Consider the following 21,643-nt stretch of genomic DNA (forward strand, 5'->3'; position numbering starts at 1 on the left):
CATATTTCTTTGTTATGCTCTTTGTAACAGTATTTTTTTGTATAAAATAGTATTAAATCTAAATTATTTTACTGGCATCACCACGAGCAAAAGTTTTCTTAGAAGTGGCGTTAGTGTCGCGTCTCCGCCATTTTGTTTGTAGTCGTTATCGAAGTTATAGTGAACTCGGAAGAAAAAAGACTTTTCAGTGTTCCCCTTTGTAACAACCGACAAATTAAGTTAAAGGAAAGTATTTACAAAGTAATTCCTGCACGTAAAATCATAATTTCAGTGTGTTCACTATGCAGTTAGTCAAATTTTCGGAAAACTAAATCCACGTGTGTTAAAATAATTTTAGCTTATGAACGTAGGAATTTTTGTTCCATTTTGTTGCAATTTTCTTTGTAACGTTACAAAAAGGAAAGCTAAGGGCACATTCAGACTGACAAGAACTTGACAACATTTTTTAAACTAATAAATTACAAAAACATATTAGTTGTACAGAAGTTTAATTTCAATTATCCTAACTAGTGATACCTAATACCAAAATAATTAATAATCCAATTAATAAAAAAAACCTCATAGATATATATTTTTTAAATATTTTTGTTCAAAAATTACGAAAGTAGTTCGTGTTTTAATTATTGAATAGGTACCGGTCAAAATCATAACCATCCTTTTCGCTTCGCCGTAGTGATGATTAAATAAAAATTGTTTTATTTATTCATAGTAGTGTGATCGAGTCCGTATAGTTCCTTTTTGTAACGTTTCCCTTTTGTTACGTTTTTGTTACGTACAAATTTTGGCGATTTCACCCTTTAGGCAGTTCTAGGCAATATTGCGAAATAAGTTTTTGCGAGGTTATAGCTGATCGAAAAATACATATGATGCTTTAGCTTAAATTATCTAAAACTCATTTTAAATGTTTTTCGGAACAACCCGCATTCTTTCGGAATTACCCTCGTGCAAAGAAAAAAATATGAGCTTTTGAAACTAAAATATTTACGAATTACGTGGGTATTTAGAGAAGTCTGTTAAACAGAGTTTTAGGTAGTATATTCAAGTATACAAAGCGCCCTTACATGAATCAAAATTACCCAACCAGTCCTCATAAATTGACAAAATACGAACATGTATCCAACTCACCCAAAAACCTTTCGGAATAACCCACCTGCACCTTACAGATGTTTTAAGCTTTAAAGTTTTTTCACGGGTTTTTTATTTGCCTGTCAAATTAAACTTTTTAGGTTAACATTAAACTCTTTAGTAGATAGCGGGTTGCAAAAATAGTCTAATTAAATGACAGAAATATGATTAAGTTCACAATCGTACTATAATAACGGAATTAAACTAACGTATTGAATTTCAAAAGTCAGTAGGGGCGGCAAAATATTAATGGCCTACGGGCGGCAAATTTGTAAATCCGCCACTGATGGGGAGTGTGAGTTTTCATTCCGTTCTAAAAGCGGTGAGTAAACGTGAATTTGTATGGCGCCGGAGGAACGGTACCTAGCGGTAGGTAGCTGCACTAGCTCCGCAAAACCTACACTACCCTCCCCTTCGCTCGTTATCCTTATCCTAACTAATATTACAAATTCTAAAGTAACTGTGTCTATCTATTCTGTCTGTCTGTTACTCTTTCACGACAAAACTATTGAAAAGATTTTGAAATTTGGTAAGTATAAGACCACAAAAGACTGTCCGAATAGAATAGAATAGGGTGCCCTGTACGTGGCTCTCTCGAGTGCAACCTTTGTACATATCCCCTTGATTTCAGCTCAGCCAGCCTAGCTCCCGAGTAAACTGGAGTAGCAAGCCTGGGTGTTGCAATAGCTGAGATAGGCGCTCTTCGTCATCACCACACATAAATACTTTCGCCGAGTTGAAGGGTAAATAAAACAACAAAAACGATTTTTATAAATATCTGTAATTTAATCCGTTAAAACAAATGTCACCACAACTAGGTTAATAAAATAAATAGGTACTTAATATCTTCGAGAGAACATTCGTAAGGTAACACATAGCAATTCATTACATATCACACTGATAAGAATATAAAAATATATACTTAGAGGTAATACTAACTGGTTTCAATACTATCCAAATAAATACGAGTATTATCTAATTCAATTATGATCTTTGCGTATGTCTACCTACCTACGTTAGCTTAAAACTACAGCACAAGAAGTCAAATGAAAAATATAGGTAGATAGCATAGAATAACAGTAGATAGGTACATTATTAATAGACGGAAAACAGACGAGACAGAAACCTACCTACAATACTTAGGCCTAGGCAGGTAGGTACTTGTAACCATGATATCCATACATAATACATATTTCCACTTTCCACATATCATAATTTACTATAGCGCCATCGATTTATTGTGTCTCAATCTTGTCTACGACAAAAGGCACAGGCTTATCACAGTTCATTTTAATTTATTTACAGTTTAAATCAGTGAACGCTGATGTTAGAAAGATATTTACATAAAAAAATATTTTAACCTAGCTTTATAAATGCACTTTACACATTACATTCATTCCCTTTTCACCCACTAGATGGCGCTATTTATTAATTGAGCTACTCTCCGCTAGATGTCACTAAAAGCCTTGTTTAGCGTCTCGGAATTTTCGTCCGCTGGGTGCGTCGTCCAGACACGGCACTTGGACGATATTGAAGTAGATGTGTCCCATGAGGTGCGCGGCGGAGGTGTTGGTGGCCTTGAGGCAGTCGAAGAGCATATCATCACACTTGCAGTGGGACTTGCTGTAGAGCGAGTTGTTCGTCAGGTTGTAGCGGTGGGAGAAGGCGCGCACCTTGGTGGGGCACAGGTCGTGCGTGCGGCAGCAGCGGTCCAGGCGCCGCGCCGCGCCCAGGTCGTGGTAGTTGGCCGCGATGTCGCCCGTGCCGCACCACTTTGTGCCTGGAAACATACAAAATTGATTACATTAGAAAGGTTAAATAAAAAGCTGCAACAGGTCAAAAAGTGCCTGAGCCATGGGTTGGATTCGAAATGTTCTGTGATTCGGGTTGTGTCCGAACCTTTGCGTCAGTAATCTGGTTTTAGAGACGGCAGGGCACCTTGGAGTGTATGGAGGTGACCAAACCACCGTAGTAAAAGCTATTGGTTAAGGTTAAGATAATATGTCAAAATATTCATGTAGACATTACCCTAGTACTCAGGTTAAAGGAGCACTCACCAGGTATGATCCCCTGCAGCAGAGTCAGCGGGCTGCCCCCCAGCAGGCCGGCGTGCGCGCCCCCCGCGTCCAGCCGCGCCCGCGCCGCGCCCCCCGCGCCCCCGGCGGCCCCCAGCCAGTTCACCGGCTCGGGGGGTGTTTCAGCCTCGCCGTCTGAACTCTCCACCTGGGGGATGAAGTCTTATTGTAGTGGTGTTAGGGGTGATCTTGATGAGGGTGTTTAAAAATGGTCAGCCAGTGAGTGATTATGTGAAGGAAGCCTATAGAAAGGGATCCCGATAGGACTATCTAAGGAACCTCTCTCCTATAACGAGGAGGCTCTATTTATGTAGTTAAGGATATGCTTTTTACTTAGTCCTACATACAAACAACATACTAATAGATAGATTACGTACTATGTAACACCATAGACAAAAAAAGGATATTGATGGTGGTAGAGCAAACATTTTGAAAGTTCTAGCGCGCGTTGATGTCTTTTGTTTGCAAAATATAATTATGATCATAAAAATGATTGTAGCGAACGGACTTTCCCAGGATAAAGATCCATAACCTCACGCAAGGACATCCATTTATCGGGGAATACCCGTGACTACAGTAGTTACACTGTGTATAATATATCCTATTTTGAATATAAAAACCTGTGTAGTTACCTAAATAACTTTAGTCATTCAAAATGAATGTTCAATCCAGTACATTGGCAATGAAAGTGTGATCATGTAATGAACAGTACAGTCACGTCCGTCTGAATTCGAGGAAAAATGCTCGTGATCCGTACGCGGTACCACATCGCGTATTGTTTCGCTCCAATAGTGTCCACGGGAGTGTATTCAGGGTAGCGAGGCTTTTCTAATATTACATACCAGTACGGGAAAGAAATCTGACCCCTCTTAGGTAGTTTAAGAAACCGACGTAAAATATAGCGTAGTTCTAACATCAGTACTCGATATTCATGCAGAACAGTGTGTTTGTGGTTTCAATAGCAGTCGGGAAGCCCAATCAGACGCCTTCGGGTAGCTTGGAAACTTCTGACAATTTTACCTATTTAAAACTAACCCGACAATATCTCAGCACAAGTTCGCTTGGGATCCAGCCACCCGTACTAAGCCAGCTGAGGTGGACTCGGACCCTTTCCTCACTGGAAGGAGACCCGTGCCCCAGCCCGGATGTGATGGGGTGAACCTAGCTGATGAATCGATGATTATTATTATTATTATTAAACTCTTTATTGAACAAAATAAATTGTTACAAAGGCGAACTTAATGCTAGCAGCATTTTCTACCAGTTAACCTTTGGTGATGTTGAAAAAGTGATTGGTATGATGATGGTGTAGATCAGCCTTGAAGTCTACCTTATAATACATACTTTCACTTCAGAAAGGAATTACCGATCAGAATAAGCATGTTACCGTCGCTGTCATGATAATGCGCATCCATTGTTCTAAATCGGGCCTCTTGATAAACACGCCACCAATTGTTCTCAAAAACTTAAAACCACATGTATTGGTTGCCCTGCAAGTCAGGTTCACATGATGCAGGGGGCTTTGCTCTGGCCTAGGTGGGTATGTCAATAGGTAGACAAGGCGGATGATCAATATTTATTTATAATGATAATTCTCCACGCGCCATGTCCATTGTACTCGTAAGTACAGGCTTTGTATGTAATGGATGTACATATATTGTACTAAATGACGTTTTAATGGCTTTATTCATTATGTGAATATTTGCATAAAGTACATTAAAATTAAGTGGCAGTCGTCATTAATGATGGACGAAGGTAAAGGATCATGGCTATTCGATTAAATAGTGATCGACAAACGTAGCCTTGCCCTTTCAACAAAACGTTACAGAACCATCAACCAGCTGACTATAAGTAAAGTACCTAAGTGATATGTGATAGGCATATATATAAATATCATACACTGATTTTATCATAACATGATAAACTTTTAAACGTAGTTTTAGTGTTTTAGTAAGAAATATTTATAGTATGGAAATCGTTATATGCGGACACAATAGACATAAGAATAAAATGCAAAAGTAGGTAAATAGTTAACATGCAAGATAAAAATAGTTACTTCTTATCATACCTACTTACATAAAAAAAGATTTTCAAACGCACCTGACCGTTACAACACAATTTATTAATCTGCCAACTTACACCGTAAAATCATTCTACCCCCAACCCTTACCCCATCATGCACAAGTCCAACATCTTGCCTACCTTCCGTGGGGGTGTTACCTGCTGGCACTGCATCATGAGCTTGATCATCTGCGGGAAGGAGACCTGCAGCGGCCGGTTGATGCGGCTGAGCTGGTGCAGCAGGCGACGCGTGTCGTCCTCATCTCTGGAACAAGGAGACAGGGGATTAATGTGAGGTATTGATTATTATGAAAGGTGTGGTTGGATCATTGGATGAGGCAATAATGGCAGGGTTATGTGGTACTGGCTTACGTGTTGGCTGATGACGATGATGAGGATAAAGTAAAATGATTGAAAGTCAAGGAATACCAAAGTAATAAGTGCCTACCTACCCATGACTGCACTTTCACTAAAAGTAATATACACTATTAAAGATGATCATCTACAGTAAATATACCTATAAATTTGTAGGCAATGATTACAGTTCACTCACAAACAAGAAGAAAGTTGCCCTGTGCATGTACCGATATCTCACGACTTCCAATACAGTGGAGCAATCACTTCGTGAAACACCAATATCCGTTGGAATGTAGAGTTAAACACAGTGTACAGCCTTGGGCAAAGAAAACTGACCCCCTTTCAGAGTAACAATGCTACCTGAAAGGGTTTCTTTATCCTTCACTGTACAAACTTGTTTATTTCCGCAAGGACTTACCTAAGTAAAATTTTTGAGCCTTGGACAGTTTTAAATGGCCTTTTCATAAGGACACTAAAGTATTAGGCATGAGACTATAGGCGATTTGTAATATAATTGGCATTTTTTTATTACTTAAGGTCCTATAACATAAACTTATCTACATAATATGTGTATGTGTAAGTATTAGATAGAGATAGGTAGGTACCTACTTTTAAATACTTTACTTACTTTATCTACTAATGTATACATTTTTATATCTTGGAAAGCCAACTGGATGTTGTATTTATAAATACCTAACCGAGACTGGTAGGTCAAATACTTATTTATACCTTAGCCCTGAATATTCTCTAGATCGGACTGGTTAGTTAAGTAAACCGACTGGTTTTAAATGACATGCCTGGTTATGTCATAGCGCCATTTTCTTGTGAACCTGAAGTGTGCCATGAACTCGATTGTGAAGTTAACAATCTTAGCCAATAAATGAATTTCACAAAAAATTTGGACCAAATTCCACATTAAGTACTTACTAAGTAACTTTTTTTTTCATTAAATTTCTATATGTATATAGTCTAGACCACGGCTGGACAACGCAGATACCTATGCTGAACTTAGCCGGACCGCAAAGCTAGTCTACCTGAAAAGGGTGATTCTTCGAAATTCCATTCTTCGTCTGATTTATATGGCCATTTTTTAATTTCATTTTTAGCTCTATAACATATGTTTATATGAAAATGGATATAGCAAATAACATATAATTGGAAAAGGCACTCGTTTTTATCAAGTAGTTTTTGAGTTATTGACGTTACAATTTTTTGTGGCCATATGAATCAGAAACAGAAAAAAGAACACCAAGGAAAACCATCTTTTTTTTAAGATACAACATTTCTGGTAATCTTCTTGGACTGTCATCAATAGAAGAACTATAGAAGGTTACGCAAAATAAAATTCAAACTAAAAATATTGAATTTTGTACCAGTGACATGCAAAAAACTGGTCTAGGGCGACAATTTTCAGAAAATTTAATAATAATAATAATAATGTCCTCCTAGCCGAATTTCGACTACGGCGGCCAATCTCAATTGAGATCAGCCATCTACGCAGGAGTAGTTTATATAGTGCCCAAGTGTGTGCGCAGTACACAGGAGCACTCTCTGTTCCATCACTCTCATAGCCCAATGGGACGGATTGACCGACACGACTGGAGAGAGCTAGGCGCAGGACCGACTGCTTTACATGCCCATCCGACAGCATGGATCGTTTTAACTGTTTCGGACATCAGGTGATCAGCCTTCTATGTCCTAGCCAAACTTAGAACCACAATTTAGAAACACAAATTGATGGTCCCACCCGGGAATCGAACCCGGGACCTCTGGGTCATGAAGCTAAGCTTCTACCACTAGACCACAGAGACAGTAAATTTATAAAAGTGTCAATATCTCAAAAACTATCGACATTTTACTGAGGTCATATAGCAATATTCTGGTCACTCCTAAGGTGTTCTATCAGCCTTCCAAAGCATGACGTAAACTTTTGGAACATCCTGTATAGGATGAGTTTTTTTACCGTATGAATCATATACATATGAATCAGGATTTTGCATAAAACCTTAGGTAGTTCGTAATACATACACACTACAGTGCTGAATATTTTTTTCATAAATCTGTAACCCAAGAGTACTACATGAAACTCATATTGAAGAATCATACTCAGAAAATATATTTTTTACAGGAGACATATTAATCAGAAGGGTACCTGAACCAAGACCATATGAATCAGATTATGACCTTCTTTTCACCTGGATGTAGGCCTTCTAGGAGCACCTCCATCTACTGGCTGGTGCGTTGGAAAGCTGGCTTCCAGCGAGCGGACAACCAGACTCCCATTGCCACTACAAGACCAAGTATGGTCATCAACATGTTACGACATATGAATCAGTACTACATGCCGGACACTCCTTAATTATTTATTCATAAAAAAACTTACGTATTTATAAGTACTAAATATTTTTTTGTGAAAGGAAAACTCATTGCCCTTTGATAAAAATTTAATTTATGTTAATAAATTAAAAGGGAAATGTGATACTAAACATTTTGTTTCTCAAGCTGGCAAACGGACGCCCTATATGAATCAGAATAACACACTTCAAATAATTTTTTTCAGTACTGAAACAACATTTACTGAAAAAATGAGATTGGTTACAAATAGAGATAGAGCTAGATTGTATTGAAAAAAAATTACGTGGTATTATCTTAATTGGTTACAGAGATATCCTCAACGCCGTCGAAAATACGGTCCCCGAAGAATCACCCAAAACCACATGATATTTACTAACTTTAAAATACAGTATCATCGTATCTATAGATAGGTCAAGGAACATGAAGTACTTACTTATCGAACTTAACGGTATAGGTATAGATATGGCTTAGTGGCTTAACGTCGGGCCGTCGCTACGCCGCTCCACGCCTACAAGCTACTTTCGGCACGCCGCTCCCGCCTACAGAGGACTTTCACTACGCCGCTCCGCAATTTTATTCACTTAAGGGCATGCTATGTCGAAATATTTAATTCCTAACATTGTATTAAAGGTTTAAACTGTATGTTTTGACTTTAACTTACTATGTATTAGTAGGTAAATATTGTATTATATTATATACGTAGTATTATACATTATGTTTAATACCTATATTTATTGTATTAGATACATACATAAAGTATAATATGATTTATATAGTATATAGGTTAGGTATAGATATATGTAAGTACAATTCATATGTGTTGTTCATATGTGTTGTATTGCTCTATCTACTGCAATTTTCATAGACAACTATTTTGGGAAAAATTTTTATATATAAAAAAAAGTGTAAGGTGTTTTGGGGAGTTGTTTTAGATATATTTTTGTATGAGAGCAGAGGTATATTTTTGTGAAAAATACTGGTAGACATTTTAATTTGGAAATTTAAATCTGTAAATATCTCGGCAATCGTAAGGTGCTTTGGGGAGTTGTTTTAGATATATTTTTGTATGAGGGCAGAGGTATATTTTTGTGAAAAATACTGGTAGACATTTTAATTTGGAAATTTAAATCTGTAAATATCTCGGCAATCGTAAGGTGTTTTGGTGAGTTGTTTTTGGTATGTTTTGTATGAGGTCAGAGGTATATTTTTGTGAAATATACTGGTAGACAATTAATTTGTAAATTTATATCTGTAAATATCTCAGCAATCGTAAGGTGTTTTGGGGAGTTGTTTAGGGGGAGTTGTTTTAGGTATGTTTTTGTATGAGTTCAGAGGTATATTTTTGTGAAATATACTGGTAGACAATTGGAAATTTTAATCTACCTGTAAATATCTATGAACTTGTGCATTATATGCATAGTATATACGTGATTTTTTAAATACATACAAGTAATGAAAAAGTTACAATATTGAAGTACATTTCAAAATTGTAGCTATACTAAATCATATCAGTATATATGTCATGTATGCCTGCATCATTTATTTATTGATTATTTAGTACACTTCTTTGATCATAAATATCTTTCATCCCTATGGTTTTCTTGAAAAATCGCTTTAAGCGATAAGACTGCCAGTTTTGTACATATGTTAAGTTATGTTTCATATGTGTGTGTACAAACGAAGAATATTCTATCTATCTATGTATCTAATATTAGTAAAAAAATTAAATGTTTATAGGAGGGCATCCCCTTAACTTGAAAATGTTACGCGCGGCATAACGAAAGTACTTCATAAGCGAGGAGCGGCGTAACGCAAGTAGGTTGAAAGCGTAGGCTCGGAGCGGCGTAGCGGCGGCCCGACGTTATGCCAGCAACTCATAGATATACCTAGAGAAAATACACGAAAACGAGACAGATGCACACAGAAAACCATACCCGTATAGAAAATAATGCCACAAAAAACGTAATCCATTGTATGTGATAGAGTTTTACCCAGTGAAAGTAAATCCAGGGTCACTGGCCGGATGCGCGGTAATACCTCGTAATCCAACTAACAAAACGAATCACAGACTCAGCTGATGACCTTAATCTGTGAGCCATTGGTTTTGCTCTGTGATTGTAATGGAAATGCCGTATGTTGTGGTTATGAAATGAAATTAAATTATACGCGGCAAAAAGTTTCATATACTTATTCCTTTTTTGTAATGTTATTCCTCGTCAATAATAAATAAGCTATAAACTATACAGGGGTAGACGTAGTTACCTCAGGTACCTACAGGTGAAAATTTTATCAGTTTACTTCCCACAATTTATAATCCTGAGCCACTTTCGAGGACCAACTCTGAAATTCTGAAAATACAACAAATGTTTCACACATTTTGCCTTAGTAAGTACCTACTAAAGCAGGCTGCAGTTTTTCTTTCGCGATATCAGAGTTCAATCAAGTCAAATCAACGTTGAAATCTCCGCGTTATGCTTTCTGCAACAAAGTGGCCGTGAAAGTGCACGCTTTACGAGATTCGATGCTATGGCTATTACTTTCTCGTTACATAAACCATGTAGTGTAGAGTTGTAGACGGATAGATAGACACGGCGAGTGGTATTGACCTGAATGGGCACTCGCTGACGACAAATTGGCTTATAATGGGTAGCTATACCTGTTCTGTGCATACCTAATGCTTGTTTAATGTAATTTGTTTGTTGTTTGTTGCTATCTAACCGCATCCAGCGCTGATAGGATCTGTGGCCGTGGAAAATTGATTAACTTGGTATGCATAGGTATGTATTTTCAGTATTTATATGCATAAGCATAGATGCTTAGTATTTAAAGCAAACGTCTGATTTAATTATAAACTTCACACTACTTGTACATACCTTACCTCTAGCCCTAGATCATGTCTAGATGTACTTACATACATTCATGAATCGAACCTCAATAAATATTATTACATACATAGAATTTAGATAGTACTCTATAATATTACTTTAATTTAGTGAACGCACGAATTGTCTGCATAACACCAAATGAACCGTTTATTTGCTAAACTGAAGTTCCGCAAGGAAGTTAACATTTCATTACGATCGATTTAAATATAATGAGTTATGTATAGGTAGGTACTTATGAAGAGAAATATTGATATTTCGTGTATTTTTCAGGTTTGGCTCGTTTTAAACTCAAAAACCATAATAAATTTAATCGAAGTACTTAAGTTATTACGTTATAGTACAGTAGATTTATAAGTAAGTAGGTACTTAGTATGAACATCAAATTCTCCTTGAAAAGCAGTAGCAATCAGTAAATATATCGAAGGACATTGGTTGACCGACTAGTTGTAGATACAACTTAGTTTGTGGCATTCAGCAGGAAATGAGGTTTGCCGTGAACTTGCGCGAGTCAGCGGATGTCGATCGAATCCTCGTGAATAAATAATACCAGCGCATGTCCGCACGACTAGTACGAGTTTGATGGTACCTTTAAACTAGTTATGAAAGTTTGCTGTTTATTTTTCATATACAAAGTGGCATTTTTGCATACAGATACTCTAGCGAAAATGATGAAAAAAGTTTACGTTTTCTGTCAAAAGTATTATGATAATTTCTCATAATAGTTTGGACGAAACGTAAACTTTTTTCATTAAATGATGAAATCGAATGTTGAAATGCAATGCATTGATAATATTATTTAACTAGAGTGTAGTTAAATATAAAGAAGTAGTTTAACATAAGACTAACAATATATCCATGTAATTTAAGGCAATATAGAACTGAGTTTAAGTCGGTAGGAATGTCGTTACTGAAACTTATTTAATTTCTTTCTTGGAATCTTTTCAAGCCATTAAAATAGATTTAGTTAAAATCTTTGAAGCTCATTATGCATCGTCGAATAATGTCCGCGGGAGAGTTTATTATTTATTGGACGGCATTATCAAGGTAATTAAGTACTATATTTATGTATTAGCACCTTTTTACGATCACAAATAAACGGTATAATATTGTTTATTTGCTGCTTACGAAGTCATTTTAATTTTAAATGTGTTGATGACCACCACTGACGCTTGTGCCGTTTATGCGAATCTCGGCTCGAGCGAACACATAGGTTAGGTATTTGAAGGAATAACTTGAAATTCTTGAAAAATGTAATTAACTTATCTATAGAGATATTAATAACGTGCTCTTGCTACTAGCGCAGGCAGTTTTGTCATCTACGAGAAAGAGCCGTGGTTACCGCAGCGCTCCGAAGGTGAGGAAAAACAAAACCATAAACTAAATTTTGGGGCTGTATAGAAGTCACTATGAAAAACGCTGATATGCTGAAAGAAAGGAGTGCCAACTAGTTCACTGTTGTGTGCTCGTGTTGTTTCCATGCAAATTATATGTTCAATTTCAATGATGCTGTCGGTATCGGAGCGAAGTTCATTCACAGTTAATTCAGCAAATCAAGCCGCCAATAAATCATTTATTGATGTCGACTGCCGATGCCGATACGATGACGACGGGATAGCAAATAATGTATATGTACACATTTGTGTATATACATATATGTCAGAATTAGCTAATAATATTCCCATTTTTTACGTTTATCTACTTACTTAGTTAGGCTAAGGCCCAAAAGGAAATATACGTTTATAAATGTCTGTCTATCTGACATAGATTCAGTGTGAAATGTAATCTCTACAATACAAGCAACAAGAAAAGAAAACAGAGCAAGTTCAAGAGCTCCCCATAATGGGAGTTCCCGACGACGACGACGCTTTCCAAACATTTTCTCTTGTTATGTTGTTTCTACAATACTGTGCCATCGGCTCTCAGAAGTACACTCAACTACATGTATAAGTCACTATAATACTGTAGATTTTTGATTAATATTTTAAATAAATAAAAATAACTTCGTAGTAGGTACGGAGGGTTTTCTCTAGCATTACAAATACCGAAATGAAAGAGAGCTGTTATAGCCTGCATTGTTTTCATGCAATCGGTAACAAATCAAGGTAGTAACCTGCATATGGGTATATCGAGACAGATTCGTGGTAAATGCAGCAGCTTCCTGAAACTTAATATTGCTTAAGATACAGTGACTCCCTGAACGAATTATTATTCTACCTGAAAGTACACAGATGATTAAAAACCTAACCCTAAAATGATGTATGAACCTGCAGAATATGCAGAGTTCATTGCACACTACAGTTAATAAGCACCTAGCTAGGATACCCAGAAATAAATTATGATGTTTAGCAGATCCTTGGTTGTGTGGTCACCCGATACTTAAGTTTTGAGATTGGCGGTTAGTTATTTATGTTTATCTTCACTATAGTCGGTTTGTGAAACCACAACTTAACTAGCACAAGGACATCCTCTGAGTTATCAAATACCTTCACTAGACAAGGCCAGGATAAATTGGATTTTTGATAAAAATATGAATTGGTTTCATAACAGAATAGAATTACATAAGCACTTAATTGATTGGTCGCGGTTAGATACACCACGAGTAGATGCAATATCCAATATCAAAGGAATAATCGTAAAATAAATAATTTATTGTTGGTAATAAAATATACTTAGGTACTTAATTATAATTAAGTAATTAATCATACTTAACATAATAATCATAGTTGTTATAAAATCCGATACCCACAAACTTTAGCTTTAGCACAGAATAATAACTAACTAGTTTGGCGAAAAAGCTCTAGCGAAATCGAAAGAACAACTTAAAGCTAGCTTTTAACAATTAAAAGTTTGCGCACGTAAGTATATAAATCTCTCGACTAGATGAAGCAGGCTCTGCTACTTCCGCTTCCGGAATCACAGATTAACCTACTTTAATTCAGAGTTTAAAACTCTAATGACTCCGAAGATTAAGAGAGGTGTTATAAGTTTACAGTCTGTGTACACGCGTATCTGTCTGTGATAGCCATAGCTCCCAGCATATAGATCACCGATTTAAGATTTGTTTTTTTTGTGTCAAATGTTACCGAGTCTTTTTAGACATGTTTTATCAAAATTAGCTTAGTCAAAAGTTATTTAAGTACCTATGCGACTTTTACTGTTGAATGTCGAGTTTTTTTTAAACGTTGGTTTAAGGTTAGGTTTGGACGTTAGGATATTATATTAGAATATCATTGCATAATCTATACTTAGTATATACCTATATGCACCTATAGAAATAATTTAATGAGTGTTAGTGACCCTGACTACTGAGCCGATGGTCCCGGGTTCGATTCCCGGCTGGGGCAGATATTTGTTTAAACACAGATATTTGTCCTCGGGTCTTGGATGTGCCCGTAAAATGGCAATAGGCCCGCCCCCTATTACATTGGGACTAACATAACACTCTGGCGAAAAGTGGGTGCAGCAATGCACCTCTGCCTACCCCGCAAGGGAGTACATTAGTACAAGGCGTGAGTGCGTGTGTGTGTTTTTTTTTTAATGAGTGTTACACATTGTAGACATACAATCGACAGTGGTCCGTCCGTCTGTCTGTCACGTGAGCGCCTCGAGCCACCCACACGTGAGCATCGGCCGACCAATTGTAGCCCCGAGTCATGCCGCACGGAACCAGCCACTTTGTTGCGACAATGGCTGTTAGGAAAGATTCTGTGACACTAAACCTTTACAAGATTTATTATTATGTTTTGATATTGCTAAATTTGAATTTGGTAGCTTCGGAATCGGCTGTAGGTATTTTGTGTACAAATTATTTGAATGAGTAAATACAGTAAGTCCATATGGAAAAGATACAAATTTATTCACTGTATGATTTTTCGATTGACTCTACGACACAGTGTAAAAATCATCACAATCAAAATAGAGAACACGATATCGTCAAGAATTTCTTAATTTTCACCCATTCCACTCCGCAAACCTTATTTACTACACACATTACCTTCATACCTACACTAATTAAGGCTAAACTACCGAACGATTAACACCCATAGGTACTTACTTAATTATGCAATCATGCGAAACGATGAACTAATGACCGTAGGTAGGTATACTAGATAGCAAATATATTTTGACACAATATACGTATCTACTTAGTATTTGGGTTCATCATCATCTTCCAATGCTAGAAAAACCCTTGCCCAAGCAGCTGCAGCGCCATCACACTCATGCCCTCGACTATCCTCATCACGTGTTCATAATAAATAGAATTAGGGTGTTGCGTATGTTGCGGGTTTGCTAATCGCCTAAATATTTGGAAATAGCTAGTTCTCGCATAACACATTCCGTCGCGCGCCGCGGTAATGGCTCAATGATCCAATCAGTGAACCAGCTTCAGAACTCACCAGACTCTTCTAGAACGATGTAGAAGAAGCACTAGGGGGTCACTCTATAACACGAAAAACTTCGCTATGACTCTATTTTGTTAGTATTACTAGAGTAACCATCAAACAATCACTTCTTCTGGGTTATCAGATTTCTTAAATCTTTTGATTCCACAGGGTCCACGCACCGGCTTTCATGCACCACTAAATAGTGAAAATGGTTAAGAAAAAACTTTGACTGATGTTGGTGAAGACTGGTGCAAATGACTCACTACCAAAACAAATATTACATACACGATCTTAACAGGACTTTCGATTATACAATAGTGAAAAACGCGTCATTATAATGTATGTCCTACTCACAGAACTCGTTACCTAACCTAACATAAATAATAAAAAACTGCTTTCTAGTTTTTTGCAAACTATCGTGACCTAAGGTTATTAAATATTAGAGTTTTCAGCAACTTAGGTAAGTACTTTTTAAAATAACATCTCATCATTGAGGTGATAAAAGTCATTGTTGATTCATCGATGAATTTGTGTTAGAATCACTTAGCTCCTAGCTCGAATTACAAATTATACTTAGAAAGTACCTACTTACCTATGACCTGTCTCCTGTATCTACTATTCTCTACATACACTAATAAACAATATCATAAATCTCTTTGCTAATCCCATGCAGCACTTGTGCACGTTCTGTACATCTCGCGTAGCAACACCCGACCTCCGCCGCTGGCGTCGTCTTCAGTGTCCCCTATTGTACGCCGAGGCGAGTACTAACCGAACATAATATTGTCCGATGTTGTCAACAATGCAACGATTGGTGGAAACTAAACTTGTTCAGATAGAATTTAACTATTCGGAATCCTGATTTAAAAACATAGTGTTATGCTACTTGTACTTACTATAAGTATACTTACATATACTCGTAGTTAGGAAGTAGTTAAAGTAAGAACTTTTTGATTGAAAATTCTTATGAATATTATGTAAAATTAAAATTATGTTGTTGTCTACCGTGAAATTGGTTATTAAGATTAGGCATGGACTAGGTAAGTGCGTATAAATTTCGTCTTGGTTTAGAATTAAAAGGCAGTTTAATTATGAACTGGCATGGCCAGACTGCTACGTTGCTATTATTCAAAAAGTTATGGAATTCAAACTTCAACACTTTCTGCAACTAATATTAGTTAAAATCTCGTTACCGTTACACCTTCTTAAGAAGCGGTCATTAAGCCAGTATTATAAATGAAGGAAATAAAAACTCTTATTTTGCTCTAGTTTTTTTTTCTTTTATTATTAAGTATATTTAAAATTTAGCATAACTAATGTGTTAATTTAAATTTTAAGTGCATACATACTATTACATACGTCATTCGACAATGATCTTGAATTTAGCCGTTGCGTGCGAAGCGAAGTCATCACACATGATGATCTTAAACGATAGTGTGGCATAATATGAGGTCTATTATTTAATTATAATGTAACAGACGAGTCATTTTGTCACGCAAATGGTTATAATCACGCGTATTTATTAGACACTAGCTTCTGCCCGCGGATGCAGTCGGGTTAAATCTAGTATTGAAATGTCTTCACCATTCCTTCCTCTTTTGCTAGCCTTTCCGATTTCCGAAGGGATAAACATACTGTTTACATAATTCTTTTGTATATATATTTTTTTATTAAAATAAATTTAACAAAAAAATAAGATTTTTACGAGACTTTTTTAATTTTTTTATCAGTGATGCAGTCACGAAACAGAATGTTCACTCTATATGGACAAACAGAAAGGCGTATAACATGCGCAATGTTCAATCATGTCGTGTCGTGATGACAACGAAAGTGATTATGGATTAATCGGACAAATATGCTTGAGCAATCTAATCAATTTAAACTGAAGTGGTTTAAGTAGGTACTTACAAATTTATTTAATGTGTAAAACTTAAAGAATGTCTAAGTATAGTTTCTTCATCAGATTTCTATTGGACTTTGGCGATTGGGGTTGTTTTGCGTACAGTCTGTGCAATGATTTTTGTTTTGGCCGGGGTCAGTATCTATCTGCGTGGCTGACTGTACATATTTTGGTACCCGTAAATACAGGAACTCCTAGAATTAGGTAGATACTACAGCAGACAAATGTGACAGAAAAAATATTTTTTATGGCCCTCGTAAACCTACATGGTTTGCGAGATTTTACGTTTTTCGCACTGTGCTTGTTGAAACTCGTCGTTCTAGGGGTCTAGATCTAGATAAAATTGTAAATGCCAAAGGCTAACCCTTTTTATTTCGTTTAGTAGTAGTTCCGTTTCGTATTTATGCTTGTTTCAATCCAAGTAAGTATCATCTAATCACTGAGTCTTTGCACACACACTCGTGCCGCGCGGCATACAAAACAGCCGGAGTTTCACAAGGACTTGTGCTGGCTCCTGAATTATAGATCGTCCACGGTAATGAGGAGGCGTGCTGAAGGTTGCTGGCTAGTGTCGCTGTCGTGGCGAAGAGGATATATGAATGTTGGGTAACAATCTAACTATGTTTTGTAGGTTAGGTACTTGTGGCCTGAACGGTCGTGGGTTAATTATTAAGGTTCAGTCAGTCAGCATAGCATTCACTCTTTAGTTGGGCCCTTTAATTGGGCTATTTACTTATTTTATATATATTTGTTATATACAGACTCGTATTAACTAGGCTAATCATAGCACCTAAGTACCATAGTACCCGATAGAAATATGACAAGATTGGGGTGGTAATTAAGTACCTACTTACAAGCAAAAGTTTCTCAAATTGTTTACAAACCTGCTTAATACCTTTCTAGGTAATCTATGTACTTACATATTACTGAACCGGTAAGGGCAGTATTTAGTAATTTTATTCCTTACCTATTTAAAAGTCTAGGAAAAAAATGCATGTGGTGCAGTTATCCCAAGTTTCCGGGTAGTTTACTGGAAAGTAAAAACGCAGCTGGCGAAAACCGTGCCAAAACATGGAAATAACGTTCAGAATGTTTTAAATTTTATTTTATTTTGCATATATTTATATTTAACAGCCACAGCTGCAAACTACACATACTTTCTAGGACAATCTACAACTTTATAATTTTAAAGAATGCGTTATCAATTTGTATTATGCATTTGCCCCAGACTATTTAAGCACGCAACAGAGACGTCATGCCAACTTGTATGCTATAATCTTTAATGGCTTGACTTACATACTACTTACATGGTATTGTTGCTAATGCTACCCGTAAGTAAACATCCGGTTTCCAGAAAATTTCTCCTTTGTTCAACTTTATTAAACCTAATAGTTACTTACCTATCTATTTATTAATCAGCTACCAAATCACATTGCTAGTTATCACAATCTTCGTTATTTTAACATCCCAATGATGTATTTTTAACGATCGTTATTAACGATCTGTCAAAATTATCACTTCAACAAAGCCTAGCTATTTCCCACTTTCATGACAGTGTTGAATATGTAGAATCTAGTCTACCTAGATATAGGTACCAAGGTGGAATTGAGTGGAATGGAAAGTTTAGGACCGGATGTCTCCAGATCTAGAAGTGGCGATACCTACAGAGGATTTCTTTGTGCGCTACTTATTATAATAGCCGCTAGCCTCAGTTGTGAGCACTAGGTAGGACCTACAGGCAGTTAGGTTGACCTGTTGGAGACTAACATATTTTTTTACAGCATAATGACCGTATTTTACCGTTAAATTGACCGAATGACTTAAAAACGGTATGTTGTTGAATAATAAAATTATGTAAACGTTGCGGATAAACTTGATACGTTCAGCCTCAATTTTTAAAATTCTGTTTTGTTGTTTCTCAATGTTGTTGTATCTATAAGGAAGATCCAATGAATAATATTCTGGTGTGTAGAAAGTGTGAAATGAAATGAATGATAGCAAGTTAACTTCATGAATCTAATGCATATTTACATAACTGTTAAACTTCACGAATTAAAAGCTACCGGGGTTTTTTTTATTAATTAAAGTAGTGTTTAGTGAGAGGGGGACAAAAGTTTTCGAAGTTTTTGGAGTATAAAAATTTATAGCTAAAACGTTGCGCGGGGAACTGGATTGGGTGTCCCACTTTCAGTGTTATATTATTTTTTGCCGGAATTTGTACGGAGCCGACATTTTTTTACTTTTTTTTTTAAGAATTAGGCATATAAACATTTTACAATATTAGCTCTATGAAAACTATAATTTTGAATATGGAAAAAAGAGATCCCGACGAATTGAGAAACTCTTCCTTGAAGTCGGTTAAAAATGAAGTTCACACAGTCTATGTCAGATGGATTTCCAAGTGTCCCCTCAGAGTCGGCTGCATTGACCTATCTAGAAACTGAAACACTTGACACCTGAACCCTCACATTCCTAGACCCTCGCCGCCGCCGCCCTCTGGCAGCTGCTGGTACTCACATGGTCTCGATGAGCTCGCAGTTGAGCAGCAGCTTCCCGCGGCCCAGCTCCACCACGGCCACGGTCTGGTCGTGGTGGTACACCATCCGCAGCGAGTCATTCGCCACGCGCCGCCCCGTGTAGGGCTTCACCCCCGCCGCGCCGCCCCGCGCCTCGCCCTCCCCCCGCCCGCCCACCAGCCCCGCCAGCGACCAGCCCGCCGGGAAGCTGAAGGCGAAGGGCTTGGCCGACGCCTGCGGAGGAGACGACACCGCGATGCAACAGATAACTAACACTGACACTAGAGATTTCAATAGTCCATCCGTCATCGGCGCGCCCCGCGTCAGCGCCGCCCGCGCTGATCTTACCGCGCTTATTAATCTTCGGAATGACATTTTAGTTTTTTTAATTTTGTATTTTTTTTATTCGAAGGTTGTCGTGTTTAGGGCCTACGTGGTCCGGTCCATGCCGCACGTCGCGCGCTGCGGCCGCCGACTGACTGGCCCGGCCTTGCCCCTCGTGCAGAGAAAGCCGCCACACTTGCGTAATCCACGCCGCCGCCGGAGCCACTTTCTTCCGAAGATCTGCTGACTGACGTCTCTGTTTGGCGCGCTTTTTCTAGAGCACTCCGCATGTTTCGCGAGCCCACTTTTCGTAGTGTCGCGAAAAAAAAATTTTTATTTTAAATTTGGTAGGTACATGATCGGTGTTGCTCGTGTTCGGGTAATGCTTACATTGTTTTGGCATACCTTTACTTATACTATTGTTTAATCGTACTACTTACATTAAATATTTAATAACAGCTTAGATAGAAATGGGTTTGTTTATAAACACTTCAATTTTAAAATGTAGGTACTTATATTACTTCTAGGTGCCTAGCCGCTATCCATCTACTGTTATAAAATGCCTGTACCTAAGGTTCAGTTTCGTTTACAATACTTCGAATTCAATGCCTATGAATAATTTAAACAACTATGTGGTAGGACTGGGTACCTAGTAGGTAAGAATCTATAATTGTTGCCATTGATTTGTCGATCAAGATCGTAATAAGTGCCTATTTAGATAGCTACTATGTACTGGTTCGGCCTAACAAGTGTAATTATGTAGCAGTTAAACAACTTTTAACATACCTACCCTACAATTACATAAGTGACCCGTAACTTAAAGCTCGCCTATTAATAACTTACCGCTACCGAAAAGGTCACAAACATTTTGTCACACACAGCTAAAAATAGCCGAATAAAATGGAAAATAGTCTACTGAAGTGTTAGTTCGCTACTGCATAGGTGCTATTAGAGTGTATAGTACCACTTAGTACGTCCCGGATGTCCGCGCGACGTCTGCGTCGTTATTTATGAGGCTGCAGAGCCGAGCCACTTGCGTCCACTGCCGCTATGTGCTTTCAGCTGCTGAAATACTAGACTAGTTACAGATAAAACTTATTTTTACAAAATGCATAATGTACTTCCCTATCCTTATCCTTACTAATATTATAAATGCGAAAGTAACTGTGTCTGTCTGTCTGTCTGTTACTCTTTCACGCCAAAACTACTGAACGGATTTGAATGAAATTTGGTATACATACGGTCTAGACCCTGGGAAAGAACATAGGCTACTTTTTATCCCGGAATTCCCACGGGAAAACTTTTTATGGCGAAGCGAAGCGCGCGGGAACAGCTAGTAGGCTATAAAGCCATTATGGCTAGTTATGCTGTTTTGATACAGTGATAATTATTAGTGTTTAAATACTCCTTTTGTGTTGTGGCGCTCCTTGCGAGAGACCTATGTCCAGCAGTGGATGATTATTGGATGATGATGATGAACCAATCCTCTGAGAGGGACGCCGCTTCAACCAAAGACTTTTAATCCGTACATAATTCTGTTTAAGCAGTCGTTTAATTATAGATACCTACCACCTACCCAAACCGAATTTATATAAATAATAACTAAATAACCTCATCTCTAACAAAATAAACCTACTATAGAGCTTCCACTATGTTATTG

The 21,643-nt window shown here is 37.4% G+C and overlaps 1 protein-coding gene across 2 annotated transcripts; it reads right to left on the reverse strand.

Annotated features, from left to right (window-relative positions):
- Positions 1-1,886: 1,886 nt before the first annotated feature.
- Positions 1,887-20,153, reverse strand: LOC105384340. 2 transcript variants are annotated; one of them, XM_048622593.1, is made up of 4 exons: positions 19,661-20,153; positions 5,403-5,526; positions 3,183-3,348; positions 1,887-2,905 (listed from the first exon to the last, which is right to left on the reverse strand). In XM_048622593.1, exons 1-4 carry the CDS (start codon positions 20,032-20,034, stop codon positions 2,583-2,585), a joined length of 987 nt encoding a protein of 328 aa, XP_048478550.1. In that variant the 5' UTR covers positions 20,035-20,153; the 3' UTR covers positions 1,887-2,582. The 2 variants fall into 2 exon arrangements, with proteins under 2 accessions (XP_048478550.1, XP_048478551.1); XM_048622594.1 differs by having other exon boundaries at positions 5,421-5,526; positions 19,661-20,152.
- Positions 20,154-21,643: the final 1,490 nt, after the last annotated feature.

Source organism: Plutella xylostella, chromosome 8 (assembly GCF_932276165.1).
Source record: "Plutella xylostella chromosome 8, ilPluXylo3.1, whole genome shotgun sequence".
Taxonomy (NCBI): domain Eukaryota; kingdom Metazoa; phylum Arthropoda; class Insecta; order Lepidoptera; family Plutellidae; genus Plutella; species Plutella xylostella.